This window comes from Prinia subflava, unplaced genomic scaffold (assembly GCF_021018805.1).
Source record: "Prinia subflava isolate CZ2003 ecotype Zambia unplaced genomic scaffold, Cam_Psub_1.2 scaffold_47_NEW, whole genome shotgun sequence".
Lineage (NCBI taxonomy): Eukaryota > Metazoa > Chordata > Aves > Passeriformes > Cisticolidae > Prinia > Prinia subflava.
The window spans coordinates 757649-784485 of NW_026961001.1; the positions used below are offsets into that span (position 1 = coordinate 757649).

Below are 26837 nucleotides of genomic sequence, written 5' to 3' on the forward strand. Positions count from 1 at the left end.
CTGCTGGAGGCGCTGGTGGCAGTGGTGGCCACCCTGGGCAATCTCCTGGCCATCGTGACCGGGCCAGACAGGGACAGACTGCCGACCATGTTCCCAAACTCCGTGTGTGCAGAGCTGAGGAAATTCACCTGGCACCTCTGCTGCACCCTGAACCACCGCGGTGTCACCTCCCTGGGCCAGTGCGATGTCACCTCCCTGCGCCAGGCCCTGGCCACCCTCGAGGCCAACCCAGGGCCCCCCTGGGCCCGTGTCCCTGTGACAGCCGCGGTCAGTGCCTGGCAGGAGTCAGTGGCTGCGCTCACAGAGAGCTGGGACCGGCTGGCCGGGGAGGCCACCAAGCTCCACGACAACTGCAGGACCAAGGGCACCTGGAGTGAGCAGGGGCAAATGGCCCTGAGGCTGCTGGGGCACTTGGTGTCCCTGTGTGACAGAGCCACCGTGTTCCTCTGGGAGCTGCTGCGCCGGCTCGGGGACATCGAGGCCACCCTGGTGGAGACAAGGGAGGTGTCCCCCAGTGTCCCCAAGGCCTTGGTGGCCGCGGTGGCCGAGACCGAGCAGCTGTGGGAGGCCAGTACCCCGCCTGACCCCACATCACCTGCTGGGGACACTTGGGGACATTCACAGCCTCCTCGGGAGTCTCTGTGACAATCCCCAGTGGCCCCAGTGACCTCGGTGGCTGCCCAGTGGCAGTGCAGTTCCAAAAGGCCAACAAGGACATCTCAAGGCTTCTGGGAGGACAGTGATGTCACCGCTGTGACATCATTGTGGTGGTGACATCATTGGGAACATCGCTGGTGTCACTTGTCCCCTCCCCCCCTCTCCATGCGGTCTTTGAGACAAATTTGGGGAATTTTCCTGGAATTTTCATTGAAACTGTCCCAAATGCTGATGGATTCTTGGGCTGGCATCACTGGAAACACTCTAGGGACATTTGGGGACACACAGAGACATGGGAGCAGGGGGTGAACGAGCCCTCTTGGTGCCTTGCAGGAGAGGCAGCAGTCTGGGGTTATAAAAGACAATATTAATGACAATATTAATGACAATACAATATTGGCTTTCACATTCACGTATCAGCTTTTGCACACTTTTATTGATCAAAATGATTTTGATACGGTACAATTTATAATTCCTTTCAGATGCTTTTTGGTATAAGATAATCTATCAGTTGATGTGTGCACTGTGTAGCTTACAGAAATGGTAGTGTAATAAATCAATGTCATATCATAGACCTTAGCGAAAATTAAAACAGAGACTGCGCAATGCTAAAATGCTTTTATATTACAAATATACTAACTAACATTTATATGATAACTAATTCAGAGAATGGCATTATGTTTATCTGAAAGACAGGTGTGTGCTAGGGAGGGCAGGGCCCTCGTTGGAATGGAAAATAAAAACCCGCTCCCTCCCAATTATTATAATTTTGAAATTAAGGGGATCTCAGGCAGAGGAGTGGGGATAGGAATAGCAGTTCTTTACTGGTTTGTATAACCAGGCAAACAAACAACCCCAAGCCCAGCATCAATAACAACCAGAAGCAGAAGCCAGGAACACTTCCCTGAGCGCGGCCCTTTCCCCTTTGGTGCAGTTCCGGGCACGGCCGGCAGGGGCGCTGGTGGCTCCCGGTGGGCGGGGCAGGGGCGATGATCCCCCCGCGGCTGCAGGGGGCGCTGTGGGGCGGGCTCGGGGAGCAGGCGGGGATGGCGGCTTTGTCCGAGAGGGGAAGGGATGGAAGGGATGGATCAGGAACTGCGGAGCTGTGGGGGAAGGGATGGAAGGGATGGATCAGGAACTGCGGAGCTGTGGGGGAAGGGATGGAAGGGATGGGTCAGAAAGGGACTGTGATTGGTCGGGGGGGGGGGCAAAAGAGGGCCCAGGATGGATTAGAATGGGGACCCTTTCATGCCACTGCCGTGTCACCCCATAATGGGGACTCCTTGGGAGACACCTGAACCCAGACATGGCACTCAGCAAACCCCAAAAGGCACTGGAACCCCTCTAAGCTGCCAAGGAAATTTGAGAAGGGGGCTCATGGGGCGTGCCCAGGCTGGGCCAAGAGTCCAGCGCTGCTCCAGCCCAAACTACCATGGCTCTATCCCGGGGATTAGAAAGGAGTGGGACGCCTTCCAATGGAATCTGGGGGGTCTCATCCCCCCTTCTATTTAATGCAGGCACCTCCTGGCATCTATTTTCTGGGAGGACTACCTAAATTTGGGGATTTTTGGGGTGCAGTTTTGGAGAGGGACAGCTCTGTCTGGCTTTCCCCTCCCTGCTGGGGCCTCTCAGCTGCCCCCAACACCCTGGGGCTGCTGGGATTTCCCTCCTGGGGACAAGGACATTCATTCCCATCCAGGACCCCAATGCCCAGAGGGGGCTCCAGGTCAGGGGGTCCTTGAGCAGCTGCCCCACAACCTCCGCCAGGGTCTCCCAGCGCAGCCGGAGCCGCTGGGCCTGTGGTCCCCAAAGCCCTCAGCAAGGCCCAAGTCCCTGCCAGGAACCCTCAACTCCCTCAAACCCAGCATCCCCCACAGCCCCTGCAAGTTCCCCCCATGGCACCGGCCATGGCCATGTCCCCACATGTCACTGGCCATGTCCCACCATGTCCTCACCCATGGCTGTCTCCCCACCACGTTTCCATCCCTGTCATTGTCCCCCATGTCTCCATCTCCTGTGTCCCCTCGTGTCCCCATGAATGGCGACGTCCCCTCCATGTCCATGTGTCCCCATGTCATTCTTTGTGTCCATGTCCCATCAGGTGTATGTCCACCCATGTCCCCACCCATGCATTAGCTCAAGGTCTTTATTTTTCCCCACTGGTGGATATTTTAAAATCATGAAAAGCAAATCAAGGCCAAAAGAAAAGGATTTCTGTGTCCATGCTGGCTGAGGTTCCACGTGCTTGGGTGGGACAGAAGACTCTTTATTGGTGGGGTTTGTACCCCACTGTCTCAAATATATTGTTCTTTCCTGAAGTCCATCACCATTTGGCTGTGGAACACACCCTTGGGCAATAAGAAATCAAAATCGTGAAATCCCTGAGGCTGGAAAAGACCTCCAAAACCATCCAGTATTTCTTGATACCACCAGGACATACCATTGAACCCTTAAGATTTTCTGGGGTTGAAAGTGAACAAATCCACTCTCCCCAAGGAATCCCAGTGTTGGTCTGTGTCCCCATGGATGTTCCTGCCCCTGCATTCATCCAGGTGCCCACGGGAGACAGGAAGATGTGGAGCATCCCAGCCAGGTGTCTTCCCAACAGGGACCACCAGGCCCACGGATCACCAGGGCTCTGCCCAACGGGGGTCACTGGGGATCATCCAACGCCGATCCTCCCATGGGGGATGGAGCTGGAGCAGCACACGGAGCTCTTCCCTCTCTCGGGGCACTCACAGGGCTTCCCTTATGGTGCCTCCGTTGGTGTCGGGTCAAGGCTGAGCTCTGTGAGAAGCTCTTCTCACACTCAGGACACTCGTAGGGCCTCTCCCCGGTGTGGATACGCCGGTGGACAGTGAGGTTGGAGTTAAACTTGAAGCCCTTCCCGCAGTCGGGGCAGCGGAAGGGCCTCTCGTCTGTGTGAATTTGCTGATGTACCAGGAGAACAGAGCTGGTCTGAAACCTCTTTCCACACTGGGGACACTTGTAGGGCCTCTCCCTGGTGCGGATGCGCCGATGGGCAGTGAGGGTGGAGTTGTGCTTGAAGCCCTTCCCGCAGTCGGGGCAGCGGAAGGGCCTCTCCTCTGTGTGAATCCGCTGGTGTACGAGGAGATGGGAGCTGGTCTTAAACCTCTTCCCACACTGGGGACACTCGTAGGGCCTCTCCCCAGTGTGGGAGCGCTGGTGTTTTCTCAGGCCAGAGCTCCATGCAAAGCTCTTCCCACATTCCAAGCAGGTGTAGGGCCCTTCCCCAGTGTGGATCACCTGGTGCTGCACCAGTAAAGAGCTCTGCCTGAAGCTCTTCCCACACTGCCCACACTCATAAGGCCGTTCCCCAGTGTGGATCCTCTTGTGCTGGATCAGGCTGAACCTGTACCGGAAGCTCATCCCACACTCTCCACACTTGTAGGGCTTTTTCCCACTGTGGATCTTCTTGTGCTGGACCAGGCCGGAGCTGTGGCTGAAGCTCTTCCCACACTCCCCACACTTATAGGGTTTTTCCCCAGTGTGGATCCTCTTGTGCTGGACCAGGCCGGAGCTCTGGCTGAAGCTCTTCCCACACTCCCCACACTCGTAGGGCCGTTCCCCACTGTGGATCACCTGGTGCCGGATCAGTTCAGAGCTGTAGCTGAAGCCCTTCCCACATTCCAGGCACTTGTGGGGCTTCTCCCCTCCATCAGGCTTCTCCCCCAGCTCTGAGCTCCGTCTGCATCTCTGGCCGCCCTCCTGGCACAGGGGGGGTCTTTCCTCCTCACAGCTCCCTGCGCTGGGTTTGCAGCCCCTCCTCGGGTGGGATCTCCGGGGCTTTTCCTCCTCCTCCATCCGGACACTCCTTGGGAATGAAAAATCCTGGTTTGGGGAGAAAACAAGAGGAGAGCGCCTTAGGCTGGGGGTTCCTCCTTGCCCAGGTTCATCTCAGGAAATCATTGGCTCCTTGTGTCTGGAAGAACCTCCAAACCACCAAGATTCAGCCCAAAAGTCCTCCAAACATCAAGACACAGATCAAAAACTCCCCAAACATCAAGACTCGGCAAAAACCTCTACTAAAATATAAAGAATTGGGACCTTGCAAGAAAACCCTAAAAGCACCAACATTTAGCCCAATAAAGCTCAGAAACACCAAGATTCACTCCCATGCCAATCGTGGATCCCCTCCCCGGTCACCTGCTGCATGTGGGGGGCAACGCTCCTGGGGCTGGGGGGAGGCTGCAGATCCAGGGAGGGGTGGAACCTTGTGGTGCCTCCTCTTCCTGATCCTCCTCCTCCTGTGTCCCTACTCTTTCCCACACTCCTCTTCCTTCTACTACTCTTCCCTCTCCTGGAGAATTCCACCTTCTCCTCCCACGTGCATCCTTTGACCATTTTGTTCTTCAGCCCTGCTGCTCCTTCCCTTCTCCTCCTGCCCCCAGGCCCAGCACCCACTGCCGCCTCCCTCTTCCCCCCAAACCCACAGCATCCCCCCGCAGGGGCAGCCATGGAGCTGGGGCAGCTCGGGCTGGGGCAGCGCTGGGCTCTCGGCCGCTCCCGCCCGCACTCGCTCCCCACTGCAGCCGCTCCCGCCACCACAGCGCGGGGGGGCCCGGCCTTGGCGCTCCCCCCTCCCACCTCCCCAAATTCCCCTCAAGGGGGGCGCTGGGGCCCGGGGGGCGCAGGTGGGGTCCGGGTGGGGAACGCTGGGAGCTGCGGGTCTGCCTGGCACTGCTTATTCTGATATCATCAGTTAGCACTGGATTACTTGGGAAGGTATTTCTAAAGTAAATAATTCCAAGAGAAGGGATCCTGGAAGCAATAGACTCAGATTTGGAACTCATTTTACAGGAAAGATCCTTCAGGGGGTTTTGGCAGCTTTAGGAATACAGTGGGACCTCCACAACTCCTGGCACACCCAGAGCTCAGGTCAGGTAGAAAGAATGAATGTGGAAATAAAGAAACACCTTTGGAAGCTGCTGATGGAAACCAAGATGCTATGGGCAGGGCTTTTGGCATTGGCTTTGGCAAGAGTAAGAGCCAGATCCAGGGCAGATATTCAATTATCTACCCTGGAATTGATCCATGGAATTCCTTACCCTGAAAATTGTCCACCTAGTGCAGGCTGGAGATAAGGGATGTGTATCTAAAGCAGTCTGTGACCAGAATCCTGTCTCCTGTGAAATCTCTCCCACAGGAAGCTCGGCTGGCACAGCCCCTGCCTTGGGACTTTGCTGTTCACAAGATCCAAGCAGGACATCGGGTCCTGCCTCAGGAGGGGGAAGAAGCCCCACTGGTGGCCAAGTGCCGTGGCCCATCCCAAGTGTCCCTGAGCACAGAAACAGCCCCAGCACAGCTGAACACGGGGGGACCCCTCACCCTGGGCTCCAGGGCTCTGCAGCCCCGGAGATTTGGACTGCCCGGCTGCACCAGGAGGATGGGAGGCCACGACTGAGCCCGCACTGAAGGCAAGGGAGCAGCAGCCAGGGCTCCACAGCACGGGAAGCCCCTGGGCCTGCCCACACATCCTCTGCTGGAATGCTCTGCCTGGGCACCCTCCTTGGCCACCTCCTGCCACTGGGGACAATCCTTGCTGCCACTGCTGCAGCTTCAGTGCTTGCTGTGCCTGCACTGCCACAGGGCTGGGGAAGACAACGGGACAATTCCACTCTGGGGCTCAGTCACACTCACACACTGGGCTGGGGGGATTGGACTGCTGACAAATATACCAACTTTAAAATTCTTTTTGGTTTCATTTCTTCACTCAGGCTTGGTTTCCCATTGCCCTGCAGAAAGGAATTTTAAAGGCTTTTTTTTAAGGGATGTTACACCACTCACCAGAGATGAGTTTAACATCTGAACAGACTGGGAAGAGCCCAAAAGATACCCACAGAGATAACGACCATCAACAGAACATCAACCACCATCAGCAAACACCAACCAACATCCACCCCAGACACTGCCCCGGGAATAGCTGCAGACACCTGGGCTGGAAAAGGCTGAGAAGGAAATTCAGGGGTTCGGATTCCGGGCCCGGCTCCTGCCCAGGCCCCGGCGGGAAGGAGAGCGCGGGCAGCCGCTCCCGCAGCGCCCTCAGGCCACGGCCAACACGGCGCCCACACGGCACAAGGAAGCCGCCACAGCCCCCTGCCGCCCCCTCCGCCCGCAGCCATGGCCCAGCCCCGCCAGAAGCCAGCGCGGCTCCCACCTGCGCTGGGGCCGCCTCCGAGCTCCGCCGCCGCCTCACCGGGCTCCGGCCGCTGCCGCCGCTCCCGGGCCCGCACACGCGCTCCGCCCATGGCGCCTCTGCCCAATCAGCGCGCGAGAACAAGGAGTGACGGCACAATCAGCCAATGGCAGCGAGGGGCGGGCTCTGCCCGCGGAAGGCTCTCAGCCCCCCTTGCCCTGAAGGAAAACCCTTCCCGCCCTTTGCGGCGTCTCCATGGCCCAAGAGCCCCGTGAGGGGCCGTGCCCGCGCTGGGCCTGAGGCGAGAAATGCGGAGCGGGACGGGCCGCGGTCGCCCCTCAGCGCGCGAGAACGAGGCGTGGCTCAGTGTCCCTGGGCTCCAAGCCGCCAGGACAGGGCTGCCGCTTCTTCCCCTCGGGAGGCTGAGCCCGATCCGCAGCTGCTCCAGTGGGAGGACGGCAGCAGCTTCAACTCCTCGTGAGTCCCAGGGAGCTGAGCAGGGCCTGGGGGGCCTGTCAGGGCCTGGGGCATGGGCAGGGGATGGGGCAGAAAGTGTCCTTTTGTGGTGCCAGCATTGTCTCTGCTCCTCCTTGCAGGGTTCCTGTCCTGGGCGATGCAGAGTGTGTTTTCCTGGCTGAGAATAAACTCAGGAGCATTTTCTGCTCAAATCCGATGCCCTATCTGTGCAGCAGACCCCAAACTCCCCTGTAGCAGGGAATGGACAAAGCACCTTCTGTGTGCTGGGCAGTCACAGCTTTGCCCCTTCCCCAAACCCTGGGATGTCCTTCCTCAGCCGCAGGGTCTGCCTTGCACTGACCTCAGGGTCACCTCAGGGCCTGATCTCATGAACATCTCAGGATTTGGTCTCAGGGTCACCTCAGTGCCTGATCTCATGAACATCTCAGGATTTGGTCTCAGGGTCACCTCAGTGCCTGATCTCATGAACATTTCAGGATTTGGTCTCAGGGTCACCTCAGTGCCTGGTCTCCTGGAGATGAACCTGCAGGAATGGGAGATGATGTGGAAGCTGATGTGTGGCTGCCTGGGCTGGGGGTTTCTTTCTCCTTCTGGAGCCACTCCACGAATTTTCTCTTGCACTGTTTCTCTTGCACTACACATTCATACACTTAGCTTATATATATATGTAGATAGAACACTATGGAAACAGCTTTCTAATTCCTTTTTCTTACCCTGTATTTATACTTTCATAAATAGCTTTTGTATAACACTGTGAATACAGACTACAAACAAGTGCTTCCCTGTGAATGTTACCTTGGTTAGGGCAAGGTGCCAATAATGTCAGTGTGTGATTTGACCCCACAGGCGCCGTTACCTTAAGGGCTGGACTTGATCCTTGTGGATCCCTTCCAATTCAGAGCCTTCTGTGGGATGTCCCTGCATGACCCCATCAGTATTTATGGTGCCAATGTTGGTGCTGTTTTATAAATTAATTTATAAATGTTTATAAATTTATTTATAATTATTGATTTATAATATTTTTATGAATTAATTTATAGTAATATGTATAAATTAATTTATAAATTATCTTTATAATTTTATAGTTATAAGCCCCTTCCCAGTGCTCCCAGTCTGCCCATCCAGCCTGGAGCAGCCAGCCAGGGCTTCAGCTCAGAGAGCAGGGAAATCTGGAGGGTTTAATTTTGTTTGTCTTGTTCTCCCCAGCTTGGGGAGAAGCTGTTTTTGAGGGGCCCTGCTCTTCTCTCCCTCTTCTCTAATCCTTTCCAGTTTCTTCCTGTTGGGGGTTAGAGTTGTTTTTTTATTACTTACAGAATTTTTCCCCTAAGTTGCTAGGAAACTAACTGCTGGGTAGTTGTAGGGAGTTGTAGCACCTGGCTACACTTCTTTGGGAGTTTCTCCGTTGCCCTGGTTTTTTGGAGTTTTTTTAAAGCCTTCTACTTGTTCATAAGATGGAGTCAGTTCTTGTTTCTGTACAATATTAAGGGTCAGTTTTTCACTTTCTGACACACACTTTGGAACATAAACAACCTTTCTTGTTTTTGTTCACTGTCCTTTGTCTACATAGTTCTAGCCTGAAAATCATGTTGCTTGACCGCTGGTGTGGGCAGTGGGGTCAAGGGGTAGTAACCCCAGAAGCCAATCCATGACCAGACCCACAAATGTATAAAAATGGAAGAAATAAACAGGCTCGCCCTCTTTTGGGGGAGCAGCCTTTCACTGCAGACCTCCTGCCTCCGTGTTGTTGTTTTGCTTTTGTTTCGTTCCAACATTTCTCGGGGCGGGGGCAGAGATAATGCGAGGTGTGGGGGCAGGTAAGGGACAGGACTGGGGGCAGCTTTGCTCTCTTGCTCTGGGCATCAGAGAGAGAACGGCCAGGCTGCTGCTCGCTGCAGGAGTTCACTGTCACCACCCTGTCTGGTCTCGGAGAATCGACCACCATCTGCTCATGTGCCCCAGATCCCTGAGCTCGCCTCCCCCTGCCCTGCCGGGCAGGCCCTCCCGCTGCTGCTGCCGCTTCTTCAGCGCTGCTTTGAGGCTTTTTGCTACTCTGTAGCCCCGCACTGCCCTGCCCTGCCATCCCTGCCGGGACATCCCTCTGCTCCAGCAACCAGCGCAGAGCTTCTGATCTCATCCACCAGCCTGGGACTTTCCACCCTTCCAGCTCAGCCTCTCGGAGTCCTGCAGGGCCACCAAGATCAAACTGCCCCGGGCTTTTGTGAAAGAAAGCCCTCGAGGTTCCAGGTTCTGTTTATTATTAATGCTGTAGTTGTGGTTTGTTTGTTGTGGTGTCATATATACTAGTAAAGAACTGTTATTCCTATCTCCATACCTCTGCCTGAAAGCCCCTTTAATTTTTGAAATTAGAATAGTTTGGAGGAAGGGGATTTGAATTCTCCATCTCTAGAGAGGTCCTGCCCCTTCCTAGCAGATAACTGTCTTTCAAACCAGGACAGATTTTTTGCCGCCCAAGGTAGGGCTTGAGGGCATTGAGAGAAAAAGGAGTAACAGTTCTTAAGTGACCTTGTGCACTGGGTATAGAAACCTCCCTAAATTGCATCATGTGGTCTAGCTTACCTTGGTTTGGGTGGCATGTGGTTGTGGCTGTGTTTCTGCCATTTGCAGGCCCTTATCTAAACATGGGCCATATAACTAAGGCTACTGTGGCTGTTATCCAGTTTGCACTGTGGGTTAATAAGGTGAGGAATTCATGGATTTTTAACTTCCTCTGGAAGGCAGGCACATGGATACATGGCTATCACACTCCAAGTGTTTGTTTGTGGGGTTACTTTAACAATGGCACCTACTGTGAGGAAATGACACCAGAGGAATTTTTTTCCCAACCCTTCACTCAGCTGTTTGGGTCTATTCCACCAGTTTTTGAAGGGTTTAAATCTTCTCTGAATGCTAATGATATCATACAATGGCTGGTATTGCTCACAGGCCTATTCTATTTAGTATTCTGAGATAAGGGGAGATTGGCCTGGATAACCACCCTGATACCTACCCCAGAGAATAAGGATACTGCCCTAGAGACTGGGGATGCTACCATGGAGCCTGACACTGCCCTAGAGACTGGGGATGCTGCCATGGAGCCTGACACTGCCCTAGAGACTGGGGATGCTGCCATGGAGCCTGACACTGCCCTAGAGACTGGGGATGCTGCCATGGAGCCTGACACTGCCCTAGAGACTGGGGATGCTGCCATGGAGCCTGACACTGCCCCACAGACTAAGGATGCTGCCATGGAGCCTGACACTGCCCCACAGACCAAGGATGCTGCCCCACCACCTGACCCTGCCCTGCAGCCCACCTCAGAAATGAACCACCCAGATTGGGTGGGAGTTCTGGTGAAGGAGATGGGCCAGGTGCTGAAGGAGCACACTACCCTAGTGGTGGCCTCATTGGCCTCATCAGCCCCAGCTGGTGGCAAACCCTCCCCCTGCCCTGAAGAGGGAGAGTCTGAAGGTGCAGCAGTGGAACCCACAGACATTACAACCGTCCAGGTTCCAGCTGAAGCACAGGGGCAGTCACAGCCAGCAGCAGTTGCCCCTGTGGAAAGGAAGAAGTCTAAGGCGAAATTGGTGCTGAACTCAGGTAATAAGGTTAAAAATGGAGGGCCCACACAATCCACAGAGGAGCCTCAGGTTGAGATCATCACTGAGTCCCTGTCATATGAAAGTCTCTGTAATCTGCAAAAGGATATTACACGACAGGGACGTGAGCCTTATACAACCTGGCTGCTTTGGGTCTGGGACCTTATGGGTAGAGGTGTGCAACTGGATGGTGCTGAGGCAAGGAATTTGGGACCCTTGACCCAAGACTCAGGTGTGAATCAGGTATTTGTAAGGGAGCAAGGACCCCTTCACCTTTGGGAGCGGCTTTTAATGAGTGTAAGGGGGAGGTTTATCCACAGAGACAGAATTCAGGAGCACCACCATAGAATGTGCTGGAAGAATTTGAGGAAGGGATCCAACAGCTGAGAGAAGTGGCAATACTGGAGGTACTCTTTGGGAGGGGTGGACAGCATGACAATGACCCTGACAAAGTCAGGTGCACAGGGCAAATGTTGTGGAATCTAGCAACTCTAGGTCCATCTCAATACGCCACATTCATGTCAATGATTAATGCTGATACCAACCGAGACACTGTAGGTTCAGTAGCCAGCAAGCTTAGAAATTTTGACAGTATGATCAGTGGCCCAATGCAGACTCAGGTCTCTGCAGTGGTTAAGGAACTCCAAGAGGAGATAAGGGAGGTGAGGGAGGAGATGAGGAGGAACAGTTCCCATGTGGCACCAGTGTGTCACAGGCCCCAGAGCCAGAGCCCAACACCCCCCAGCTAGAGAGAGAGGGTACACCCCATGAGCTGACCTGTGTTTTTTTCTGCGTGACCATGGGGAAGACATGGGAAGGTGGGATGGGAAACCCACTTCTGTCCTAGCAGCACGGGTGCGTGAGCTCAAGGAGAGAAACACTAACCGAGGGGGTTCCACTAGAATGAAGGTAGCCTCAGCCTCCCATGACCAGGCTGTCAGGTATTACAGAAGTGAGGATGCTCTGTCAGATCCCCTTGAAGGAACCTCTACTATGTGTGCACAGGAAGGGAATAGTAACCAATGCTAGAGGGGCCCTGCCTCTAGCCAGGAAGAGGCACGGGAAAACCGAGACTTTTGGACTGTGTGGATTCGATGGCCTGGCACTTCAGAGCCACAGAAATATGAAGCTTTAGTTGATACTGGTTCGCAGTGTACCCTAATGCCATCGGGACATGTGGAGACAGAACCTATTTCCATTGCCGTGGTGACGGGATCACAAGAATTGACCCTGTTGGAAGCCGAGGTGAGCCTGAGCCTGAGTGGGAAGGAGTGGCAGAAACATCTGATTGCGACTGGCCCAGAGGCTCCGTGTATTCTGGGCATTGACTTTCTCAGGAATGGCTACTACAAAGACCCTAAGGGACTCAGGTGGGCTTCTGGAATAGCTGCTGTGGAGGCAGAGGGCGTTAAGAAATTGAACACCTTGCCTGGATTATCAGAGAATCCATCTGCAGTAGGACTGCTAAAGGTAGAGCTTTTTATGAAGAAGAGCAACGAGTACCTGTTGCCACCTCGATGGTGCATCGCCAGCAGTATCGGATGAATCGAGATGCTGTGATCCCCATCCACAAGATGATCCGAGAGCTGGAGAGCCAAGGGGTGGTTGGCAGAACCCACTCACCCTTCAACAGCCCCATTTGGCCTGTGCACATCTGACAGAGAATGGAGACTGACTGGATTATCGTGGCTTGAATGAAGTGACTCCACCACTGAGCGCTGCTGTGCCAGGCATGCTGGAACTCCAGTACGAGCTGGAGTCCAAGGCAGCAAAGTGGTACACCACAATTGACATTGCTAATGCATTTTTCTCCATTCCTCTGGCTGCAGAATGCAGGCCTCAGTTTGCTTTCACCTGGAGGGGCGTGCAGTACACCTGGAACCGACTGCCCCAGGGGTGGAAGCCCAGCCCCACCATCTGCCATGGACTGATCCAGACTGCATTGGAAAAGGGTGAGGCTCTGGAACATCTACAGTACATTGATGACATCATTGTGTGTGGAAACACGGCAAGGGAAGTGTTTGAGAAAAGAGAGAAGATCATCCAGATTCTCCTGGAAGCCGGCTTTGCCATCAAGAAAAGCAAAGTCAAGGGACCTGCCAAGGAGATCCAGTTTCTGGGAGTAAAGTGGGAAGATGGGCAGATTCCCACTGAGGTCATCAATAAGATTACTACATCTCCACCGACCAGCAAGAAGGAAACACAAGCTTTTCCTAGGCTTTTGGAGAATGCACATTCCTGAGTACAGCCAGATTGTGGGTCCTCTCTACCTGGTTACCTGCAAGAAGAACGATTTCCACTGGGGCCGTGAACAGCAGCAAGCCTTTGCCCAGATCAAGCAGGAGATTGCTCATGCAGTAGCCCTTGGCCCAGTCAGGACTGGACCAGAGGTGAGGAATGTGCTCTACTCTGCAGCCAGGAACCATGGCCTGTCCTGGAGCCTTTGGCAGAAGGTGCCTGGTGAGACTCGAGACTGACCACTGGGATTCTGGAGTTGCAGCTACAGAGGGTGCAAAGCCAACTACACCCCAACAGAGAAAGAAATCTTGGCTGCCTATGAAGGAGTTCAGGCTGCCTTGGAGGTGATTGGCATGGAAGCACAACTCCTCCTGGCACCCCGACTACCAGCGCTGGGGTGGATGTTCAAAGGAAAGGTTCCCTCTACCCACCACGCCACTGATGCCACATGGAGCAAATGGACTGCCATCATCACTCAGCGCACCCGTATTGGAAACCCAAATCACTCTGGGATTTTGGAGATAATCACAAACTGGCCAGAAGGTGAAAACTTGGGTGTCACTGATGAAGAGGAACAAGAGCAAGTGACACATGCCGAAGAAGCTCCGCCGTATAATCAGCTGCCAGCAGAAGAAACGTGCTACGCTCTTTTCACTGACAGTTCCTGTTGCATCGTAGGGATGAACCGGAAGTGGAAAGCAGCCGTATGGACCCCACACGACAGGTTGCACAAGCCACTGAAGGAGAAGATGGATCGATTCAACTTGCAGAACTCAAGGCTGTTCAATTGGCCCTGGACATTGCTGAGAGAGAGAAGTGGCCAAAGCCCTTCCTCTACACTGATTCATGGATGGTAGCCAATGCTCTGTGGGGTTGGCTGGAAAGGTGGAAAAAGGCCAGCTGGTAGCGTGGAGGAAAACCAACCTGAGCTGCTGATGAGTGGAAAGACATTACTGCCCGGGTAGAGAAGCTACCTGTAAAAGTCCACCATGTAGACACCCACGTCCCCAAGAGTCGAGCTAATGAGGAGCACCGAAACAATGAGCAAGTAGATCAAGCTGCGAAGATAGAAGTGTCCAAGATAGACCGAGATTGGCAACATAAGGGAGAGTTGTTCCTAGCTCGATGGGCCCACGATGCCTCAGGTCATCAGGGCAGAGATGCCACCTATAAGTGGGTACGAGACCAAGGGGTGGATCTAACCATGGACAGCATTTCTCCGGTTATCCATGACTGTGAGACGTGTGCTGCAATCAAGCAGGCCAAGCGAGTGAAGCCCCTATGGTGTGGTGGGCAGTGGTCCAAATACAGGTATGGGGAAGCCTGGCAGATTGACCACATCACCCTTCCCCAAACCCGCCAAGGCAAGCGCTGTGTGCTGACCATGGTGGAAGCCACCACTGGATGGTTGGAGACCTACCCTGTGCCTCACGCTGCTGCCAGGAACACCATCCTGGGCCTGGAAAAGCAAGTCCTGTGGAGACATGGCACCCCTGAGAGAATCGAGTCAGACAACAGGACCCATTTCAAGAACAGCCTTATAAACACCTGGGCCACAGAACATGGCATTGAATGGATATATTGCATCCTTTATCATGCACCAGCTGCTGAGAAAGTGGAATGATGCAACGGACTACTGAAGAGTACCCTGAAGGCACTTGGTGGGAGGATCTTCAAGAGTTGGGAAGTGAATTTAGCCAAAGCCACCTGGATGGTGAACACTCGAGGATCCATCAACAGAGCTGGTCCTGCCCAGTCTGAACCCTTGCACACGGTGGATGGAGATGAAGTCCCGGTGGTACACATGAAAGGTGCTTTAGGAAAGACTGTCTGGATTAATCCCACCTCAGGCAAAGGCAGACCCACCCGTAAGATTGTTTTTACTCAAGGACCTGGTTGGTAATGCAGAAAGATGGAGAAACCTGTTGTGTGCCACGGGGAAACCTAATCTTAAGTGAGAATTGTGTATAAGGTTTCAATGTGTATCTATACATGTATATAATAGTTTATTGATTTGGATATGATACATATGGTATGTCAATGTTGAAACTGTAAAAAATTGTTGGTATCGTAGAGCTCTTTTGGCAAAAGCGTGGCGTCCACCATGTTCAAAAGAATCCCAAGATTCCCAAATTTGTAAAACTGAAGGTAAAAGGGACAGCTCAGTGCCTTGTAGTTGGCCAGTCAAGGTGCTGAAAGATTTACTTGGAAATTGAAATAGATGGGAAAGCTTTTTGCCAAAAAGCAGCTTGTGTTGGTTTGAAAGACAGGTGTCTGCTAGGGAGGGCAGGGCCTACCTCAGAATGGAAAATTCAAACTCCCTCCCTTCAAGTTATTATAAATTTGAAAATTAAGGGGCTCTAAGGCAAAGATATGGGGATAGGAATAACAGTTCTTTACTGGTGTGTATAACAAGACAAACAAACAACAACTACAGCATTAACAACACAACAGAACCAGGAACCTCGAGGGGCTTTGCTTCACAGAGCCCGGGGCAGTCTGATCCAGGTGCCCCTGCAGGACTCTGAGAGCACCAGGCTGGAACGGTGGAAAATCCCGGGCTGGCAGATGAGCTCAATCGGGAGCTCCGTTGGTGGCAGGAAAAAAGAGATTTGAAGGGAAAAAAGGTGATTTGGGGGAAAAAAAGGGGGGATTTTTTTGGGGAAAAGGAATTTAAGAGGGAAAATGTGATTTTGGGGGGAAAAAAGTAGATTTTGGGAGGAAAAAAGGATTTGGAGGGAAAAGGATTTGGGGGAAAGTGGTGATTTTAGGGAAAAGAAAGGGATGTGGGGGCAGAAGGGAAAATTCAGGAGGGAAAAAAGGGATTTGGAGGGGGAAAGGGGATTTTTGCGGGAAAGGGAAGATCTGGGATTGGTTTGGGGTATCTTAAAGGATTCCTGGGAATTTTCAGGTATTTTTTTGGGATTTCTGGGGAATATTCGGGGTGTTTTTGAGGGATTTTTTTTGGTATTTTTGGGGTGGGTTGTGGGGGTATTTTTGGTGGTGTTTTGGGGTTTATTTTGAGGTGCTAGCTGGAACTGCGGCTGGAACTGCAGGATGTCCCAGCAGGGCAGGGGGTGCAGGGCTACAGCATAGCAAAGACCCAGGGCAGTGCCAGAGAAAACGGCAGGGGTGGTGTGAAAATCGAGGTTCCATTTCTTAGTAAAATTTTTAAAAAACAATTTAATAAAAAAATAAGACAATTAGGAAACAGGAAAGGAATCTCGGCCAGGTGACTTGGCATTCAGCCAAGAGCACACCTTGCCCTTTCAGAACACTCCTCTGAAAGGATCAGCATGTTACCTATTCAAAAGACCCTAATAATGCATTATTCAAACATTCTTTTGAGTTCAGATGCACTCCTAGTTTCAACCCCCCAAACCTGTCTCCATTTTACTACTTTAGCATTTTATTACTCCTTGTAGATAAATTTCTTGGTGGCGCCTCCTGGTTGTCTCATGTCTCACTCTCTGATAACAGAAGGATCAATAAATTCTTCCTTAAGAGCTTTGAGGGCTCTGCCCCCATTATCTTCATAGAGATAATCCAAGAATTTCGGGAATTTCTTGATTATCTTTCCTGTTCTTTCTGGATTAGCTAAAAAAAGCATCTTCCATCACAGTTTCCATCTTAAAATTATGCTACAACCTAGAACTATATCTATACATTCATCACGTCACTAAGCCCTGTTAATAGCAGAAAAGAAACCATATTAATACAGCAAAACCTTCCCACATTATACTTACAGCATTCATTTTCATATTTGCAAAAAGCCAACTTTATTATATGTATTTATAGCACAGCGAATTCTCCTCACGGTCAGCAACAGCTCAACCGTCCTCCTTCCGATGCCGAGAGCGAGAGAGAGCACAGCTGCCCCCAGCCCCGTCCTTTACCTGCTCCCAGGACTCTCGGGATCTTCCCACTTTCTTAGAAAATTGCCTGAGACAAAAAAAAGGTGTAGCCTCTCCTCTGGCCACTTTGCTCTTTTTCAGTGCCCGTCAGTATCCAGTAGTTCGTTTCCTAGCAACTTATGGGAAAAAAATTTGTAAGTAAAAAAGAAACAAATCACACTCCCAAGAACAGAAAGGCACAGGGAGCTGCCATTTTGTTGGCAGAGGGGGACATCTGCAAGGCTGGGTGAGCCACGCGTGGGGCCGAGGGAGCCGGAAAAGGTTCACTGGGACAGGGCGTGGGGTCAGTCTTGGGCTCAGTGGGGCTGAGGGCGGCTCTGATTTTGGCAGGGCTACCCACCCTTTCTGTGGGGGGGCAGTCACACAACTGCTCGCCAGGACCTCTAACTTGCTCATAACTTCATTAAATCCATGCACACAGGCAGCAAAGAAGCTATAACTGCATCTGTCTTTATGTAGCTTCTGGGAGGGTTTTAAATACCTAGAGTATTAAATCTTTCCTTTCATGCTTAGAAACAGAATGAGAATGCAATCCTATCACAGTATTTAAATTATAATAAACATACCTTTATTATTTTGATAATTTTTTGACCCAATCTGATGTTCCCTGGTGCTCACCTGACTCAACTTGCAGTGATTTTTCTCACCTTTTGCTGTTGATCTAGCAATCAGCATTTCAGCTTTTTTAGTCTTTTTAAGATCTCCGGTTCATATTTAACTGCTCTCTCAGAGAGAAGACGCTGGAGAATATATAATGTAGCCTGTTCTTCTTTTGACAATATCTTTCCCATTCCCCAGCTCCGGCCACTCACTTTTCTCAGTGTACCCACTGCAGTGTATGTGTATTTTATCCAGAGCCTTTTCCCAGGAGTTTTTGTTCTCCCAAATCCATGGAGCCATCCTCCAACTACCCCCACCACAGTCCTGCCACGGCGGTCTCCCATCAAGCCTCCTGCTTTTTCACTCCACAGCACCCCCTTCAGAGTCCTTCAAACTCCAAAGAGTCTTGGTCTGCTTCCCTATCACACCTTCTATCACATCATGGTTCACCAACGTGTGGGAGTTCAGGACCTCTGCATGACCAACCAACAGGATTGAGCAGAAGCAATTTATTGTTTACATTAAGCTATCTTTGTACATTCTAAAACTAATGTTTATGTGATCATGCATTATTTGATTGGTGCCTCTATCCTGTCCATGCGTTCAGAACTCACCTTGCAGGAAACATGACTGGATACAGTCCACTGCTCCATGGGCCTCCTTTATCTAGTCCTTGCAGTCTTGGAATTCTGATTCTCAGCTTCTTCTTACTTATTTTAGCACTGTTGATGTCTCTGTAAAAACATAATTGACGAATTCCTGAGGGTGCTGATGAGAATAACTACAGGAGGTTTGGCTGGAGTGAGTCCTTAAAAACTGATATGATCATGGACAAAGACCCTCTAACTAATTAAAGTCAGAGAGTGGTATGTTTATTCACTGGCAGGTGGCATGGCAGTCATCACCGAAAGGCGTGACCACACCAAACAAGGTTCTTTACCCTCTGTTTATTTACCAAGATCTTACATAAAATACAGATGCATAACCCCAGCACCTCCCATCTCCATTCAGTATTAAAATGAGTTTATTAGTCCTTCATGCGTGTGCAATTCTTCTCTTGAATTGGGTCAGTGGTCTTGAATTGAGTCAGTGCTCTCAAAGGATGAAGTCAGGAGAGTCTTCATCAGGTCTCTGGGACCCTCTGGCACAATCCAGGGTCCCCTGTTTCATGACTGATTGATTCACAGTCCAGGTGCTGGCCATTGCTCTTACTGCTTTCAATCTGTTCTTACAACAGTTCGCTTACTCCACTTTCTTCCAGAACAAGCTCATAATAGCACATAATATAACAATTAGCTCTAGCTTAAGCATCTAATGATCATTAACTCACCATTTGCTTGTCTAACTTGCATATTGATCAATGTGAATGGCTTCCAACCCTTAGCTAAAATCTTAACTCCTTAAAATCAGGATTCACAGGCACCTCCTGCCAGCTTTTTCCTATGAGGAATCCCTGAGTTTGGGAAAGTCTGGGGTGCAGTTTTGGAGAGGGACAGCTCTGTCTGGCTTTCCCCTCCCTGTTGAGGCCTCTCAGCTGCCCCCAACATCCTGGGGCTGCTGGGATTTCCCTCCTGGGGACAAGGACATTCATTCCCTTCCAGGACCCCAATGCCCAGAGGGGGCTCCAGCTCAGGGGCTTCTCGAGCAGCTGCCCCACAGCCTCCGCCAGGGTCTCCCAGCGCAGCTGGAGCCGCTGGGCCTGGGGTCCCCAAAGCCCTCAGCAAGGCCCAAGTCCCTGCCAGGAACCCTCAACTCCCTCAAACCCAGCATCCCCCACAGCCCCTGCAAGTTCCCCCCATGGCACCGGCCACGGCCCTGTCCCCACATGTCACTGGCCATGTCCCACCATGTCCTCACCCATGGCTGTCTCCCCACCACGTTTCCATCCCTGTCATTGTCCCCCACGCCTCCATCTCTGCCCGTGCCCCCTCATGTCCCCATGAATGGCCATGTCCGCATGTGTCACTGGTCATGTCCCACCATTTCCTCACCCATGGCTGTCTCCCCACCATGTTTCCATCCCTGTCATTAGCCCCCATGTCTGCATCTGTGCCCATGTCCCCCCGAATGGCCATGTCCCCCTCCATGTCCATGTCCCACCATGTCCTTGTCCCCTCATGTCCTCACCCATGTTTTAGTTCAATCTCTTTATTTTTACCTCACTGTTGGATATTTTAAAGAGATGAAGAGAAATGAAAAGCAAATCAAGGGCAAAAAAAAAGAATTTCCCTATTCATGCCAGCTGAGGATCCATCTGCTTGGGTGGAACGAAAGAACCTTTTTTGGAGGGGTTTGCATCCCACTGTTCCCAAAAATCTTGGTTTTTCCCCAATCCTCCCATGGGGGATGGAGCTGGAGCAGCACACGGAGCTCTTCCCGCTCTCAGGGCACTCACAGGGCTTCCCTTAGCGGTGCCTCCGTTGGTGTTTGGTCAAATCAGAGCTGTGTGAGAAGCTCTTCCCACACTCAGGACACTCGTAGGGCCTCTCCCCGGTGTGGATGCGCCGGTGGACAGTGAGGTTGGAGTTGCGCTTGAAGCCCTTCCCGCAGTCAGGGCAGCGGAAGGGCCTCTCCTCTGTGTGAATCCGCTGATGTAGGAGGAGATAAGAGCTCGTTACAAACCTTTTCCCACACTGAGGACACTCGTAGGGCCTCTCCCCAGTGTGGGTGCGCTGGTGATTTCTCAGACCTGAGTTCAATCCAAAGCTCTTCCCACATTCCAAGCAGGTGTAGTCCTTTTCCCCAGTGTGGACCACCTGGTGTTGGAGCAGACTGGAGCTGTCTCTGAAGCTCTTCCCACACTCCCCACACTTGTAGAGCTTTTCCCCATTGTGGATCCTCTTGTGCAGGGTCAGGTTGGAGCTGTACCGGAAGCTCTTCCCACATTCCCCACACTCGTAGGGCCGTTCCCCAGTGTGGATCCTCTGGTGCTCGACCAGTTTGGAGCTGTGCCTAAAGCTCTTCCCACACTCCCCACACTCATAGGGCTTCTCCCCAGTGTGGATCCTCTTGTGCCGGACCAGGTTGAAGTTGTTGTTGAAGCTCATCCCACACTCCCCACACTTGTAGGGCCGTTCCCCACTGTGGATCACCTGGTGCTGGGTCAGCTTGAACCTGTATCTGAAACCCTTCCCACATTCCAGGCACTTGTGGGGCTTCTCCCCTCCATCAGGCTTCTCCCCCAGCTCTGAGCTCTGCCTGCATCTCCGGCCGCCCTCCTGGCACAGGGGGGGTCTTTCCTCCTCACAGCTCCCTGTGCTGGGTTTGCAGCCCCTCCTCGGGCGGGATCTCTGGGGCTTTTCCTCCTCCTCCATCAGGACACTCCTTGGGAATGAAAAATCCTGGTTTGGGGAGAAAACAAGAGGAGAGTGCCTTAGGCTGGGGGTTCCTCCTCACCCAAGTTCATCTCAGGAAATCACTGGGATCCTTGTGTCTGTAAGAACCTCCAAAACACACGATTCAGCCCAAAAGTCCTCCAAACATCACAACAAAAATGAAAAACTCCCCAAACATGAAAAATCAGCCTAAATCTCTTCTAAAATATAAAGATTAAGCCCCTTGCAAATAAACAAAGCACCAACATTTAGCCCAGTAAAGCTCAGAAACACCAAGATTCACTCCCAGGACAATCATGGATCCCGTCCCCAGTCACCTGCTGCATGTGGGGGAGCAACGCTCCTGGGGCTGGGGGGAGGCTGCAGATCCAGGGAGGGGTGGAACCTTGTGCTGCCTCCTCTTCCTGATCCTCCTCCTCTTCCTGTGTCCCTACTGGATGGAGTGCATGCCTCCCTGGGTTCTGAAGGGAGAGAGAAAGATGTAGGGATTGAATAAAGCCTTTAGAGAAATTAAAGTATATTAAACCATGTAAATATGAAATAGAAATTTAGACTTTAGTATTTAAATAAGCAGACTTTAAGCACTTTAAGAATATGTTAGCTAGCACAGAGCCCAGAGCCCTAAGGCCTGGTAGTTCAGCTTTAGACATAACAAAAACATTTAAGAACATCACTCACAGTACTCGATAGAGCAGGTAAAATTTTTACATCAATGAGGTAGAACCTTTAACAGATATGCTATATGATAGAGCTTTTTATGTTAATAGATATGCGATGTGCGTAGGTTTTTGTGTAAGGATTACACAAAATCCTTACACACAAGATTACACAAAATACAAAGATAACAACCTTTCTAGTTTTTCGTATTTTCAAAATTAGGTTTAGATTGGTGTAGCCAGAATGTTTTAGAATTGTGTTCTTAGTTGATTGGCCAACCTATAGATAGGGATATGAACATGCATTTATGGTTTATGGATAAAAATCCCCTGGGTTTGGGCAATGGTATCGACTCATCAATTCTCTGATGATCGATCCATCCTCCTGCCATCTACAACAAGAGAGAACGGGGCTTTGCCAGGGAGCCGTGGCCAGGAGCCGCTGGCAGGACTTTGTCAGGTCTTGCATCGCTTGGGGGCTGCTTCTGCCTCTCTGCTGCTGCTGCTCGGGGGGTGCAGCTGTGGCTGCTGCTGCTGCTGCGGCAGCGGCTTTGCTGTTTCTGCTGCAGCTGCAGGGAGCGCTGCTGGGGAACGGGACTCTGGGCTGGACGGGGCTCTGGGCTGGGAATCTGCCCCTCCCTGCGGCCAGGACCCCTTGTCCATCTGTCTTTCCTCATGGCTGGGACCCCTTGTCCATCTGTCTTTCCTTGTGGCTGGGACCCCTTCCCAGTTTGTTTTTCTTGTGGTTGGGACTCTCTGTCAATTTGCTGTTAAACCCCACTGAGACTTTAAACTTTATACTTTTAATAAAACCACATGCTCAGAAGTCTGACCTTCGAGACTGATGCATTTATGTCATAAATAACTGTGTAATAACCAGGAAAATGCTCTGGGCATTTTAAGACCCTAAACCCATGACTAGCTTGACAATTACACAGGACTAAAAAAGAGCTGTGACAGCTGCAAGGATTAATAGGGAATTGCAGGACCTGGATTGAGGATTCTTTGTTCCAGCCAGAACATTGTATGACTTTTTAACCCCAGACGGCCTCAATGTTGCGGGATGTGTTAGAAATGAGACGCCTGACACGGGCAATATATCAAGCAGCAATTCAATTTAATAATTAATTAATTAACATGGTAAAGTGTGAGCAAAGACAGCGCACTGGGTACAGTGCTAGGGCTTTTCCCTTCCGACTGCACACCCATTGCTGGACTTGCTGGGATTTTATTTGCTATATTCATACATATTCATAAGTTTTCTCAGCAGTTTCCATTTCTAGTTTTAACGTCACAATTCAATACTTAACAATCATAAATTCATATTTTGTCCTGTACAATTCTATAGGCTATTGTGATCTATTTCGATACTTCAATACTCTGGGATGTACATCCAGGATATGTTTTCCCAGATGGTGGGATCTGGCTTCCAGATATGGGGGTCCCATCTCTATTCCCAGATCCATCAATCTCAGGTAGTGATGTCCAGTTTCCTTCTCTAGGAGCCATGAATCAGTGAGCTTAAGTCTTGTCTTCGTGTCCAGGATGTTTCTCCACCTTCTGTGAAGGCCTGAGCCCCCTCCTCACTTCCTTCTTTTGTCTAAAAAAAAAACCTTTTTACAATCTAAAACTACAGTTTAAAATTCTTTAATACAAAGCAAGCTTCTACAGTTATAATTAAAAGACACCTATTACAGAATAGCTTGAGACTTATTGTAATTGTAAGCAAAAGATTTATTCAAAAACGTTTTTCCATGCTTTCTTCAGTTGTTTATTAGAACCTATCTTTTTAACTGTCCCATGATCGTGTTCCACAACTACAATTACACAGATTTTCTTCATTTCCCTGACACGAAACATAACTTTGTATTTCACAGATGGACATGAGAAAGAGAACAAAACTAGAGAAAATGACAAACCAAAATGATTGATGCCCCAGCCATGGCTGTCCCAAACCCAGAAAAGGAATTAGAATTGTGTGTGAATGTTCAACAGGCCGGGACTGAGCCCGCACTGAAGGCAAGGGAGCAGCAGCCAGGGCTCCACAGCAGGGGAAGCCCCTGGGCCTGCCCACACATCCTCTGCTGGAATGCTCTGCCTGGGCACCCTCCTTGGCCACCTCCTGCCACTGGGGACAATCCTTGCTGCCACTGCTGCAGCTTCAGTGCTTGCTGTGCCTGCACTGCCACAGGGCTGGGGAAGACAACGGGACAATTCCACTCTGGGGCTCAGTCACACTCACACACTGGGCTGGGGGGGATTGGACTGCTGGAAAATATACCAACTTTAAAACTATTTTTTATTTTACTTCTCTAGTCAGGCTTGGTTTGCTTTTGACCTGGGGTAAGGAATTTTAAAGACTTTTTTTAAGGGATGTTTCACCACTCACCAGAGATGAGTTTAACATCTCAACAGACTGGGAAGAGCCCAAAAGATACCCACAGAGATAACGACCATCAACAAAACATCAACCACCATCAGCAAACACCAACCAACATCCACCCCAGACACTGCCCCGGGAATTGCTGCAGACACCTGGGCTGCAAAAGGCTGAGAAGGAAATCCAGGAGTGCCGACCTAATGAACATCAGAGACAAAGAAATCTGGCTCCAATAGGAAACCAAATACTGAGAACTTCACACCTTGGAAGCAATGAACACCAAACCAATGGATTTCTGTGGGTTCAGGCTGTTTAAAGTTTAGGAAAAATCCAGTAAAAGTCACGGGTCATGGAATGATTTTCTCTGCACTCCTGGGCTATGTGTGGATGAAATGGTTTCTGTTGCACATCCTGGCCAGAATCAAGTAATGCCTCGACTCTCTAACACTAATATTATTGTTGGAGAGTTTTTGGGTTTTTCTGCACTTTCTGTAATAAGATTACAGCAATAGAATAATTTTCCATAAAAATCCTACTTTTATATTGTCAATTCAGTTTGCCTAAGAGGTGTGAGAATCAATTTTTAGTCCTAGGAGAAGAAGCAGAAAAAACTTGATTGCTTTGGAACGTTTTTGTGTATGTTTGTGCATGGCTCTTAGTAAGGGCAAAATTTTGGTCTGGGTTTTTCAATGTTCACATTTTGGTTGCATTTTGCAAAATCAGAAGAGTTTTAAAGGTGACCCTTTAATGTATAAACAGTAAACAGAATACTGTTTAAAAAAAAAAGTTAAAAAGAAAGCAGATTGTTGAATGACCACGTGTGAGTCATTCAATGCTTCTCTGGAAGTGAAGCTTCCCTCCAGGCAGCCAGGACAGCAGCTTTAGAAATGCAAATTAACACTGCTGGGGAAAAGGGTGCACAATGCACCAGGCTCTCCTTGCCTGCGGGAGGAGTTGGGCTCATTCCCTCTGCCCCTCACCCCAAGCTCTGCCTGCTGGCACTGATGCAATTGGCACAGCCAAAGGCACAGCCCGCACTGAGGAGATCTGACCCTGCAACAGAAACTGGGGCAGCTGCAAAGGGAAACTGCAAATGGAGAATGTTGGGAAAACTCCACTCCAAGAACTGGGGGGAATCATCCCTCTCCCCACTCCAACATGTGCTGCCACTGTCTGTGGCACACAGGGAGCATTGCACCACTGGGCTGTTGGTGCTACCACAAGCTCAGAGAAATCACTCGGGAATCCAAGGATGGGATGATTGAATTAGAGAAAAGAGATCAATTGATGCAGCCCTGGCTGGAGGGAGCACCCAAAAATGGGGAAAAGATGAACAGAACCAGAACAAATCCTACAACACCATGGAGCAGCCCCTGGGAACCCCAACAAATTCATACCAAGAGCCAGAGAAAACATTTCTCATTTCAATGGCATCATTATGTGAAATACAAAGTTATGTTTCGTGTCAGGGAAATGAAGAAAATCTGTGTAATTGTAGCTGTGGAACACGATCATGGGACAGTTAAAAAGATAAGTTCTAATAAACAACTGAGGAAAGCATGGAAAGAAGTTTTTGAATAAATCTTTTGCTTACAATTACAATAAGTCTCAAGCTATTCTGTAATAGGTGTCTTTTAATTATAACTGTAGAAGCTTGCTTTGTATTAAAGAATTTTAAACTGTAGTTTTAGAATGTAAAAAGGCTTTTTTTAGACAAAAGAAGGAAGTGAGGAGGGGGCTCAGGCCTTCACAGAAGGTGGAGAAACATCCTGGACACGAAGACAAGACTTCAGCTCACTGATTCATGGCTCCTAGAGAAGGAAACTGGACATCACTACCTGAGATTGATGGATCTGGGAATAGAGATGGGACCCCCACATCTGGAAGCCAGATCCCACCATCTGGGAAAACATATCCTGGATGTACATCCCGGAGTGTTGAAGTATCGAAATAGATCACAATAGCCTATAGAATTGTACAGGACAAAATATGAATTTATGACTGTTAAGTATTGAATTGTGACGTTAAAACTAGAAATGGAAACTGCTGAGAAGGCTTATGAATATGTATGAATATAGCAAATAAAATCCCAGCAAGTCCAGCAATGGGTGTGCAGTCGGAAGGGAAAACCCCTAGCACTGTACCCAGCGCGCTGTCTTTGCTCACACTTTACCATGTTAATTAATTAATTATTAAATTGAATTGCTGCTTGATATATTGGCCGTGTCAAGCGTCTCATTTTTAACAATTAGATTACAAGCTGGCCTCGAAATAAGAACCCAACAGACACATCCAGCTCCTGAGTCTGGCCAAAAAATCCACAAAAAGAAGAACACAACATTTCACCACGGGATGGGATCAGATTATCTATTAGGAGATGGAGAAGGATAGTGTAGAAAATTCAGTGACTCAAGGTCCTGTTGGCAAAGAGATGACAACCCAAAAGTGGTGAAACAGATAACAAAGGAAATAGGAAAGCAGCTCATGTTCCACTCCAAACGTGCAAAGGATGGCAATGGGACACGGTTTTGGGGTTCCCTGGCACACCAGGGGTTAAACGAAGGCTCTTTCTCCTCTCCTGTGCTGCAGCAACTCTCATCTTCTGACCATGCACCACACCTTGCTGAGTGCAGCTCATTCAGCAGCTGAGCAAGGGGATGCAGGTGGCAGCCAGGCCTCCTGAGCCACCAACGCCTACAAAAGGACACGGAATGAGGGCACCGAGAACAATCCCAAAAACAAAGAGCACCCGGGAAGGAAAAACAGAGTCAGTGAGGGAATCTGCTTGGAGACAGGACCAGGGATTTGGAGATAAGGAAGGAACGGG

At 50.5% G+C, this 26837-nt stretch overlaps 3 protein-coding genes across 21 annotated transcripts in view; 2 read left to right on the plus strand and 1 right to left on the minus strand.

Annotated features, from left to right (window-relative positions):
- LOC134565359 (uncharacterized) overlaps positions 1–26837 on the plus strand; it is an 85221-nt gene that overhangs the window by 7403 nt on the left and 50981 nt on the right. The window contains exon 5 of one of the 8 annotated variants that reach the window (XM_063424880.1): positions 113–1579. The exons of 4 other annotated variants lie outside the window; for them this stretch is intronic. In XM_063424880.1, coding sequence (XP_063280950.1) covers positions 113–645 — 533 coding nt within the window. In that variant the 3' untranslated portion in view covers positions 646–1579. Of the gene's footprint in view, positions 1580–26837 lie in introns of those variants that run through there. 3 more of the 8 variants (XM_063424879.1, XM_063424881.1, XM_063424882.1) reach the window with 3 other exon arrangements.
- The window catches only part of LOC134565371 (zinc finger protein 239-like), a 26535-nt gene continuing 771 nt past the window's right edge, over positions 1074–26837 (minus strand). The window contains exons 2-5 of one of the 7 annotated variants that reach the window (XM_063424916.1): positions 21292–21435; positions 20060–20980; positions 15526–15538; positions 1074–4331 (exon numbers count right to left, since the gene is read on the minus strand). In XM_063424916.1, coding sequence (XP_063280986.1) covers positions 3310–4331; positions 15526–15538; positions 20060–20980; positions 21292–21300 — 1965 coding nt within the window. In that variant the 5' untranslated portion in view covers positions 21301–21435 and the 3' untranslated portion in view covers positions 1074–3309. Of the gene's footprint in view, positions 4514–4824; positions 4849–6835; positions 6963–13191; positions 17156–18253; positions 18374–20059; positions 20981–21291; positions 21436–26403; positions 26705–26837 lie in introns of those variants that run through there. The other 6 variants (XM_063424913.1, XM_063424914.1, XM_063424915.1 and 3 more) reach the window with 6 other exon arrangements.
- Positions 6966–26837, plus strand: part of LOC134565396 (uncharacterized) — a 34507-nt gene continuing 14635 nt past the window's right edge. The window contains exons 1-2 of one of the 6 annotated variants that reach the window (XM_063424970.1): positions 6966–7291; positions 7411–7727. In XM_063424970.1, coding sequence (XP_063281040.1) covers positions 6981–7291; positions 7411–7525 — 426 coding nt within the window. In that variant the 5' untranslated portion in view covers positions 6966–6980 and the 3' untranslated portion in view covers positions 7526–7727. The other 5 variants (XM_063424968.1, XR_010083891.1, XR_010083892.1 and 2 more) reach the window with 5 other exon arrangements.